Source organism: Clinocottus analis, unplaced genomic scaffold (genome assembly GCF_023055335.1).
Source record: "Clinocottus analis isolate CAN_PGR_092001 unplaced genomic scaffold, fCliAna1.0.p SCAF_10, whole genome shotgun sequence".
In the NCBI taxonomy this organism is placed as follows: domain Eukaryota; kingdom Metazoa; phylum Chordata; class Actinopteri; order Perciformes; family Cottidae; genus Clinocottus; species Clinocottus analis.
In genome coordinates this window covers 9,625,236-9,636,120 of record NW_027175821.1, presented here as the reverse complement: position 1 = coordinate 9,636,120, position 10,885 = coordinate 9,625,236, and the positions used below count along the sequence as shown (strand labels likewise).

At 46.7% G+C, this 10,885-nt stretch overlaps 1 protein-coding gene across 1 annotated transcript; it reads left to right on the top strand.

Annotated features, from left to right (window-relative positions):
• Window positions 1-2,112: 2,112 nt before the first annotated feature.
• On the top strand, window positions 2,113-9,463 carry fgf18a (fibroblast growth factor 18a). Its single transcript, XM_068583338.1, has 5 exons — window positions 2,113-2,168; window positions 5,423-5,462; window positions 5,599-5,779; window positions 7,502-7,608; window positions 7,776-9,463. The coding sequence occupies exons 1-5, from the start codon at window positions 2,137-2,139 to the stop codon at window positions 8,046-8,048; spliced, it is 633 nt and encodes a 210-aa protein (XP_068439439.1). The 5' UTR covers window positions 2,113-2,136; the 3' UTR covers window positions 8,049-9,463.
• Window positions 9,464-10,885: the final 1,422 nt, after the last annotated feature.

The following is a 10,885-nucleotide window of genomic DNA, read 5'->3' as shown; positions in this document are numbered from 1 at the left end:
GCATGGGTGAGGTTATCTTCAGGGGAGATAATGCAGGACAAGACGTCCCCATTTGTATGAGACAAATGTTCGCCTGACTGAGGCAGGTGTCTGTTTTGTGGAGATCACAAAACGTAAAACAATCAGAGCGAGTTTCTGCCTCTCTCTCTCTTTCTGAAGTGCACTTTCAGTTCTTCAAACAAATTAATTCGATACAATTAAATCATTGTACGTGGATCAGGAATTTCCGCAGACAAATATTAGTTGAAACACGGCAGAATAACACATGTACAATAGAAAAGTAGCCAAATTTGTGAAATTTAGAGGAGTCAGTTGCTTTGCATTGTAAACAAGTGAAATTATCTCACCTCATTAGCAGATTTTTTTCACTTGTATTTTTCAGTTTAAGTTGGGTCGGCATCAAATAACGACTGGCTAATTCCATTTTGATCCAATAAGTGTGCATGTGTGAGGCGGAGAGAGAGGAGGGGGGGGGGGGAGACGGAGAGGGGTGGAGGGAGTGAGGAGAGGAGAGGAGGGAGGATTGATCCGCGTCTGTTAAAATCTTGTTCTGGTTTTTCTTGGAGTGAGGTCGGTGCCTGTCGACGCGCCTCTCTTGTGCAGCCCCCCTCAAGAAGAGCTTTTCATGGAAGGAAACCTTGGCATTTTTTAAAGGAAGAAGGATCTGCATAACACCAGTGAAGTGGATAAAAACGCACGGCTGGGTTCTTTTTGTGTTCTCTCTTTGCATTTTCTCCTCCGGTGTCTGAATGAAACAGGGAGGCAAATACAAGGGGAAGAGGGACGGTGCAGGTTCTGGACTAAAAGTCGATCTGACAGTGTGATTTGGTGTAAACACGTTTCCAGTGCGCACGTTTTAACTTTTATTTCTTCAGAAACTGGTGAGCTCGACTCCTCTCCTCTTGCAGCGCGGAGTTCGCGTTTTCGGAACGAAGAGACTTTCGTGTTTTTTTCCCCACAGAAAACCTGCTTAAACTTTCTAGGTTTAAAAAAATAAATAAAAAGGTCGGATTGCATTTTCCCCCTTCAAACATTTTGGAGGTGATGTCATCGTGCTGTGTTTGGGCTGGTATTGTGTCGAGAGGGCGCAGGGAGGACTTTTGCAGCCAAGCGGTAACGAGCGGCTGAGGCAAGCGGGGAAGTCCGCAAAATCAGGTGCAAAGTGCGGCTGTCATTTCCTCGCTGGGTCGCGGGTGGCTGAGTCCGCCACCCAGTCACAGCTGTTCCCATCCTCTACAGCCACCCCTCCCTCCCTCGTCTTTCTTTCCCCCGTATTACCGCCTCCCATTTTCATTCAGAACTCCCAATACCCGTCTGAGCTGGACCACTCTGGGACCTTATCACCCTCTCTCTCTCGGACATTGTTGTTCGGTGTCACCTGAGCCACAGACCCATTGAGCCAGCGTGGGGACGCAGTCATGACCGAGGCCCTGCATTACCCTGCGCCCGCAGAGCCCCCGTCTCCAGTTCACGGTTTGCTCCATCAGCCAGCCCAGCTAACTCACCTCCAACAGCTCCTGACCCTGCTCTGCTGGCACTAAACCTGTCCGCTACTTCTGTCTGTGCCGGAACGAACACTCTACCACTTTCTTGTCTCATCTCACCGGCTACAGAATTCCTTTTGGTGGTCAGAAGCTTGCTCCGGCGCTGAAACGTTTCTCATTGGATTACGCAGAACGTTACGCACGAACAGCATCTTCCTCACAGGGCTGAGCATCACCGCGAGGGTCAAGAAGGTCGATTGGAATTGGTTATCTGTGACGCGTGAGCGCGCTTTCACCTGTTCCTCTCCGTGTCGGGGACGCGCAGCCCTTATAGCCCTAACCTCCCCCTTCGCTCCCCCGCCCATCCGTTTCTCCGTCACTCTGGACAGCTGTTAGAGGTTGCCCGGCGGTCACAGTGGCACAGTTCCCCCGGCATCACACCCCATATTGCCCGCGCTCGCACATTTACGCACGCCGGGAGTACCGGGGCACGCCGCCGCCGATGCCAACGGGAGTGTCCGCGGACTCTTTGACTCTGCACAACATCGAGCGGATTCACAACACAGGAGGAAACTCTCTGGACTGTCGGACTGGCTTAGACCGAGCGAGGAGACTGTCTCTGGGACAAGTTCCATAGTGGAGGGGGGAAGCAATGTGGCCCCTTCTTTCCACGCTGACCGTCTTGTAAGTCACTTTTATCACTTTATCATGTAACAATTGTATTTACGTGGATCCTCTCTCTTTTTTAGTTACTTAAACTAGTTTATTGACAGGCATAGCTGGAGATGAAGATGATGGAGAAGATGTTGCAGTGTCTGATGATTACATCACTCTTCATCAGTCCCCATAGAAAACATGCTATGGAAGGCCCTGTTTTGATTGGCTGACAGTTCAGGGTCACTGGGTCAGAGTCAGTGCCCTGTTACTCATGAAACCTGCCATATACATGTCCATCACCATCTGCACTTACTTCAGGGATGGCCAAACTGATTTAGAAAAAGGCATTTTCCCATCGCCAAGAAAATGCTTACCCCCGCCCCCCTCCCCCACCCCCATTGAAAATATTTCTGAAGTTCAGTCAAATAACACCGGCTTTATCTAGCGGGATAGGAAAATGATAAAGTGCCAAGAGCAAATCTAAGGGAGGAGGATACAGACTCAGGGGGCTTGAGTTTGCCCATTTGAGGTGTGTCTTGTTAAAAGCCAAGGGATTTATTTTTCTTTCTTTGTGTCGGCTGTACTTCTCCCAGATGGCAGTCATCTCCAGATACTTCTCATTCCTCACACAACCTGGACAGGGTGTGTGCTGCTGCTGGTGTCTGCCTGACTTTCTCTCTCTTCGTCTGTGTCTCCCTTACACTCTCCACTTAACCACCTCACTGCCTGCATCTGTCTTCATATCTTGCCTATCCCTCTTTTTTTTCACAGCTACTTGCTCAGATAAAAAAGTTCAAATTAATAACTGTTGAATGACGTTGCCCCTGGCTGTATCCTCAGAGGAGCCTTACTGTTTAGTCGGCTAGTTTTAGTTTAGGTCTTCCATCCATAGTTTAGATTCAATCATCTTTCTATTCATTTCCTTCTTGCAGTTTTCTTCAATTTTACCACAGCCTCTTCACTTCATCCATGCTGTGTTACCAACGTGATCATTCTGAAAGTCTTCCAGGCAAAGGGCCTTATGCCACAACAACCTGTTATTGCTCAGCTATCAATTGCTCCACCAGGCCCACTGCTGAACATCTGAAACGCTTGCACTGTGCCGAAGCCCAATGCTCCAGTGTTGGCCGACCACGCTAACCGCTGCTACACACAGCTGAAACCACTGCTCTGTGTCGAGTCCCACCAGGCCGACCGCTCTCACTCCACGCTCCTGCCCAGTCCTCGGTACTGAGGCCTGCTAGTCTAACCGCAGTCTCCATATGGTAGATCTGCTGGGACGCAGGTTTATGATGTCAGACGCTTGCTTGTTTTGGCAGCCGGCCAAGGCGCACCGGGCTTTCCCTCTCTCCATACCTCCTTCTGTCTTTACTTTACCCGACTTTTACTCGGCACTCTCTTATTTTCTCGTTTTCTCATCCCTCCCCCACCCCCCGGTTGATCCTGTCTCCTTCTTTCCTCTCTCCTTCTCTTTCCCTCTGTGGCTGGCATAATATGGAGTGTCTGTGGTTTTTGTGGGAGTGGGGGAATCCAGTGCCGAGGCACTTTTCCTGCAGTGTCCTCGGCAGCAGTGCAGCCGTGGTGTTTTAACAGCTGAGAGCCCTCACAATGCACAGGCGCTCAGGTTTTTTCGTCTGCGCAGGCAAAACGCGAGGGCCAACATGCTGCATTGCCCAGGTTATCTGCATCTATTACAACAGCTCAGGGGCCAACACACCCGGAAAGAAATGCTGAGAAGGAGGAGGGAAGAGAGAGGAAGCATATGTATGTGTGTGTTAGTCAGGAGGCAGTGACATGTGTTACAATGTGCATGAGTTCAACCCCCTCTTCTTTCATTCCAATTATTTATCTTTTTGTCTACTTCTCACGCCAGGCCACACTCTGTGGTTATCCTTCTGTCTTTCATTTTGACGCTTTTTCTCCTTCCTACTAAATGCAACCGTAGCCTTTTTCACATCTGTGCATCTTCTTTCTGATTTTATCGCTCACCTCTCTTATTATCTGTCAGCCTTCTCTTGCTTCATCTCCCCTCTATTTATTCTGACATCACCTTCCTTCTCCCTATCCCTTTGTGTATCTCTCAGTTTATCTCTCTCTCTCTCTCTTCTCTTCGCTATCTCCCTCTCTCAGCCGTGTCTATGTCTTTGCTTTGGCCCAGCTGTCAGCTGCCCGTTCCTCCTGTACGCACACATACACCCTGCGCACATCTGCACATCTGTGTGCATGCCCATGACAGTGTGGAGGAGTCCCCCTGCTAACCCCAAACATAAAGGAAGATTGGAGGCAGGGAATGATAGGAGAAAGGTAGAGTGGACAGAAAGACCGTGAAGGAGAGATGAAGTAGGATGACAACAAGTCAGAGAATATGAGTAGAGAACAAAGAGAGAGAGACAAGAGGCATGCAGGGAGAGAGAAGATGAGGTGAGGAAAGACAAAATTCGTAGAATTGCTTTTCAGCCCACACACTTGGTTCTGAACTTCCTCATCTCTTCAGCCACTAATTCAGAACAGTTCAAGGACTACCAGAGTAGATTTTGCGCAACACAATCACTCCCTTACTAAAGCTGTCAATAACATGATGCCTCCAAGGTCAAGGTCTAAATTTAATTTAAGCATTGTGATGAAGTGAGAATGTTTTATTGTAACTGGAACCAGCTGTTTCCATGACACATTTCTCTGAAGGTACAGATCAGAAGGATAAGTAAGTAATAAGAAATAACACTGAAAAATTCCCCAATAAATAACCTTTCCACATGCTTTGGTAGCTCATGTCAGTCATTCATAGCCATTCTAAATATGACCACATTCTGCTGCTCTCCAAAGCCACATCACAGCTTAGCATACACCTGTAGTCCAGCCCAGCTGTCTACATACACAGAGAAGCCAGCACAGTCCCTTAGATGTCCAAACCAAAACATGTTCTAGTTGTCTTGGTATGTTTGCCATTTCGCCACGGTCCAATCAGGTCATTTGGAGGCCAGATTTTGGTGTGGTGAAAGTCATGAACGGGTCAGAAAGTGAGGTTGGACTGAACAATAAACACTGCTCTGGGTGTTGTCTGTCTGTCGATCCCTGGACATCTGCCTGCCTGCCTGTATGGCATGTCTCTGTGCCAGCCACACACCCATCAATTGGAGTAATAACCCAATAAGAAAAAGAGATTTTGAACCAAAAAGAAAAGCAGAGACGAAAGACATGGAAACGATGGTGTCACACATAATTCCTCTAATATTCAATGTTGCGTACATATTTCTAAATTCATCTGTTTCCACTTTTTCCAGATGTATCCAGATGTTGCTGGTGATGTGCAATCCATTACAGGTAAGTGTCTGAATGCTTGACAAAGAGTGTTCCGACATTACAAAGGAAATGTTGTATATTGATACTACGTGCAGTTTTATTAATATGCATACATATGCCAACCTGTGTGTGTATGTTCGTGTGTGTGTGTTCTCAGCAGGTACTTGGTGTGGATGGGGTCAACTTCAGTGTGCATGTGGAGAACCAAACACAGGTGCGAGACACCATGAGTCGGCGACACCACCGGGTCTATCAGCTCTACAGCCGCACCAGCGGCAAACACGTCCAGGTACTGGGACGCAGAATCAGCGCTCGAGGAGAAGACGGAGACAAATTTGGTAAGACACACACACGCACAAACACACACACACACACAAAGTAGAACACAGGCACTTTGGTACGTGTGAGTCAGTGTATACATAGTTAGATGCTTCCCTGCACACATGCACAGACTCACACAGACTCACGGCTGCAAGTACAAAGACTTGAAGGTTGACCAAGTGCATGCATGAACGGATACAGAATGCAACTGTGCCGGCACACTCACAAAAGCACACACACATGCCTCCCCAGGCTTTGGCAGAGGGGCAGTGGAGCTTGTCTTGGGAGTACAAAGACCTCATCGACTGGCTGCTGACTCAATGATTCACGAGAGAGAGAGAGAGAGAGAGAGAGAGAGAGAGAGAGAGAGAGAGAGAGAGAGAGAGAGAGAGAGAGAGAAGAGAGAGAGAGAGAGAGAGAGAAAGAGAGAGAGAGAGAGTTAGTGAAAACAAGTGTGAGTTAGCGGGAAAAGCCTGGCAGGTAGAGTGTTAGAAACTCATCTCCTTCATCGATCCCTCCATTGATTTCTCATCCTCCCTGTTGTCTCCTCTGGATTTAAAACAGCACTCCCTCTGTCCATCCCCCACTCCCTCCTCCTTTCAACCTTTCTCCATCTGTAATGATGTCTAACCCATTCTTAAACCACACACAATCAATGAGCAGTAGAAAGCCAAGGCATAGAGCTGGAGTTCATATTTCTGCATGTGCTCAAATGGTCGCTCTTATCGCACATCCAATCGATTCACAAACATGTCACACCACTTCAAGCCAGAGATGGGACCATAGACAAAAAAGCATTGTCTGCTTGTAGACAACTACTACGCTGAACAATCCACTCAAAACTGACCAACTGTGGCAATGAGGCATTACACAGATGTGCCAGGAGCTGAGAGAGAAGAAATAATGCATAGACGAGGCGGGTGCATGAAGGTATGAACATGAAGTGAAAGAGCAGACGGGAGACGAGAGGAGAGTTGGGGGAAGAGAGCGAAGAGGGCAAGAGGGAGGGAGGTATTGATTTCTCTTGACCCCTTTGTTGACTAAGGTCATGTAGGAACCATTTTAGGGATTTATTTTTAAACAGGCAAAAGCGCTCTCTGAAGATGTGTTGTTGGTGAAGCAGTATTGCCTGGAAGGATGAACATGCATGCACCTGCACACACGCAAATACACAGAGGTGCACACACACACATGCACTCACCTTACAACAACAGTATCTCAGACACTCAGTATGTTCTCCCGCTCCTCTCGGCCCACCGTGCTCTGTCTACTTTTGGCTGTTATCTTTTTTACGAGCTCCATTTGTGGTCAGCAGCCTCACATCCATGTGTGTGACCGGGCTTATCTGACAACCATCTGTCCAGCCAGAGACATTTGCATTGACCTGTGATTTATCAGCACATTTAATAGCGTCGATGAATCCTAAAACTGGGATTTATTGTGAATGCCTTATCTGATTTAAAAACCCAAATCTGATTTAATGGTGGCTGGTAATCTGTGACATTGCTTGCTGGGGGCTCGTTTGTGTTAATTTGAATGTTGTTCACTGCAACGGAATTATCTCCCACAACATGAAACTAAGTGAGCTCTTAATCTGGGTTAGCGTCATCTTCATCCTCTAATATTTGTGTGGTACAACCCAATAAACCTCTGACATCCTGCAACCACAACATACTGTATTTTTTTGCATTACCTGTGGCTCTAATGTCTGTCTGTCCCTCTGTCTGTCCCTTCACAAGCCCAGCTCGTAGTGGAGGCTGATACCTTTGGTAGCCAGGTGAGAATCCGGGGCAAAGAAACCAATTTCTACCTGTGCATGAACCGCCGCGGAAAGCTGGTCGGAAAGGTGAGACTTCTTTCTTTCAGGGACATGGTTATCAAAAATGTAATTATCTTTTAGTGTCCTGACTAGCCTCTCTTTGTATTCCCAATGTGTGTGTGTGTGTGTGTGTGTGTGTGTGTGTGTGTGTGTGTGTGTGTGTTACCTGTGGTTTCTCTTCTCTGCTCTCTCAGAAGGCCAGTAACCGAAGCGATGACTGCGTTTTTGTGGAAAAGGTTCTGGAAAACCACTACACAGCTCTGATGTCAGCGCGCCACACAGGCTGGTATGTGGGCTTCACTAAAAGAGGACGTCCTCGCCGTGGTCCCCACACACTCCCCAACCAGCAGGACGTACACTTCATGAAGCGCTTCCCGCCTGGTGAGCAGCCCGACCTCACCACCCCCTTTCGCTTCACTACCGTCAGCAAGCGGGGCAAGCGGGTGCGTGCTACCGGGCCCCGCTAGTAGTGGCTAACACGAGCATCCACTGTCTTTTCATCCAGAGCCTTGACCTGAGCCTGCCAATAGCTAACCCAGTCATCTCCTCTGTCACACACGACTGAACACCTCTCTTTGTTGGGACAAACATTGACCAGAAACTTGATGAATCATTCATGGGGTTTAGCTTTACACCTACTAATTTGCCACTACAGCCCACTAGTTAGTGATCATTCCTCTTAGTTTTAGTTCCCTTACTGGGCAAACTGGACCATTACTAGGCCATCGCTGGAAGCTTTATGGAACTGCTCTGTTTCCATTCATAGGCCAGAAATACTGACAGGGAAGCTGAAGGGCAGCCAGAGTCCCAGGCTCTACGAAGGCCTTTATTCCAATACCGCAAAACCCACAAGGTCTTCGTGTCTCCTGTTCTGGACCAGCTGGACCATGTCATGTATGGGATTACAACTGGACCATACAGCGATAGAACAAGGGGTGGGAAAGACTGGCTGAACAAGAAAGTGGGTGCTTAGTCTATGGATAAAGGGAAAACAGGAAGGACCGGACAGGAAAACGGCAGAGTGGAAAAAAGGGATGGAGTGATCTTCACATATCCAATGGACCAACAATGGACTGCTGACATGTGATGCACTTATTTGTCTCACTGCTAAATTGGTGTGAACCCGTGAGACTGCTGACAAAAGGATGAATGAGGGAACCATCGAGTGAGTGATTTACTGAATAAACGTATGTTTGTAAGAACGAGAAGACAAGGAAATGTATGTAGGATTGTGTGTGTTTGTGTGTGTGTGTGTGTGTGAGTGAGTGCACCAACAACCATGAGTGAAGCTGGATCACGAGGGACTCTGGAAAGGGACCATTCAGTCCCTGCATGAACCTGTGACAACTCACCGTGGGGACTGAAGCTTTAGGAACTGGAATGTATAAAAACCAAGCTGCACCAAAAACAGCAAGCAATCACAGCAAACCAAACCAACAACCGACCAAAGACAACAGGAGACCTTCTCCGTGACTCCTCCCCCCCCCCACTTCCCCAGGGACGCTACACCCTCAGCTTATAGGTGCAGAGGATGACAAGTGCAGGGGCGAGCATTGCGGGGAGGGTGCCTTGTCTATTAGCATTGCTATAGAAACGACCCAGGGGATGATGCTCCTGTGCGATACCGTGGATACAGAATGCTGCTACCAGGACATTCAGTGGAACAAACCAAAGTCTCAAGCATACACACAGGAGAAAAAATATTAAAGGGAACAATTTATTGAAAGTTATATATATTATATATATAAAAGAAGACAGCAACCCTAAATAAGCAATCTTACTATGATGGTTATTATAATTATTACGATAAAATTATTTCATTTATTTATTTCAGCTCTGTGTGCAACTGTGTCTTTCTCGACTCAGTAAACAGAAAAATGTCCTGTGTCCCACAGCGTCTTTAAACTGCTTCTTAACATGCTTTCTTGTCTGTCAAAGAATATATTGTAGAAAGAGATTCAAGTGTGCCAAGCTTCCAGATGTGGCTGGCTTCAAAGCCCAATAAGTGGATCGACAAAAATTATTTGGCAACTATATTGTTAAGTAATAATTGTCATGTATTAAGCAACAATTACCAACATCTGCTTGTTCCAGCTACTGTAATATGAGGGTTTGGTTGTTTTCTCTGTATATCACTCTAAATTGAATATCTTTGGGTTTTAAACTGTTGGTTGAACAAAACAAGCCAAGACATTTTCCTGGGCTCAAAGAAATAGTGATACGCGGTAGGGCTGGGCGATATGATGAGATATACCATGATACAGTATAGATTTGTTATCAAAGATTGTGCCATACAGTTTATACCGCTTTTTTATCACTTTAATATATATGGTTGTATTTTATCATTCATGGCAATATCGCAATCAATCAGTGCACAGGACTAATTTATTGAATATACAATACTTTATATAGAATACATCTACTGTGATAGATTGTATCCACATCGCCCACTCCTAATACGATTTCTTTACTGTTTTTTGGCATTATATAGATGAAAAGATAGACAGTTCATTGGAAAACTACATAATAACTAATATTATATGTGCATGTATGAAGGGCCAATAGCAGACTGTCACCTATGAACTTCTGCATTTCCACCAACGATCGAAAATATCTTCAATGACTTTAGTGCTTTGAAATCAAATCAGATTCATAATAGAGACAAGGGGTAAGAGTAGAAAGACAACAGTTATTTAGTTTACATAGTTTTTGTCAGGTTGATGTCACTAAAGCTCAAAACTCAGACATTACATTGCTTTAAAAAATACAAATCTAAGATGGGACCCGCCTCATTCGGGAACTGCTTGAAACTGCGAAGTACTGACTGTTCCAAATCAATCGTGACCTCCGCATTATAAAGTTTTACCATAATTATACAACATGAAGGATCAGACAGGACAGTGGGGGGGAACATGCAGTAGTGAGTTGGAGTGTCATTGCTGCTTGTCCTCTCTATCTTGCTCCTATCCCCCCGTGCCTCCCCTTCCTTCCTAGCGGGAGGTCATTGAAGAGATGTCGCTGCCAAATGACCCAACCATGCCGGCAGACACAAACAGCTGACTCAGGGGGGAAAAGGGTTGTTCCAGAGGAATCCTATTGCAAGGCAGCAGGAATCTGTGCTGGAGGGGGTAGCATAAGGGGGAGACAGTGGGGTGGAAGGGAAACAGGGTTTGGGGGGGTGGGCTAAAGAAGAGCGAGTAGGGGGTGGTGGGGTGAGTTGTTCATTTCTGGAACGTTGCTCTAGTTCCACTCGGGAATGATGGAAATATTCTGCGTAGCCAAACCCAGAGTGGAAGGTGTATGG

What these genes read in the sequence shown, in the direction of transcription:
- fgf18a (XM_068583338.1), top strand. Translation starts at nt 2,137, where the DNA reads ATGTGGCCCCTTCTTTCCACGCTGACCGTCTT. An exon ending in TGATGTGCAATCCATTACAG is followed by an intron (nt 5,463 to 5,598) that starts GTAAGTGTCTGA and finishes GTGTGTTCTCAG; the next exon opens with CAGGTACTTGGTGTGGATGG. An exon ending in AGAAGACGGAGACAAATTTG is followed by an intron (nt 5,780 to 7,501) that starts GTAAGACACACA and finishes TCCCTTCACAAG; the next exon opens with CCCAGCTCGTAGTGGAGGCT.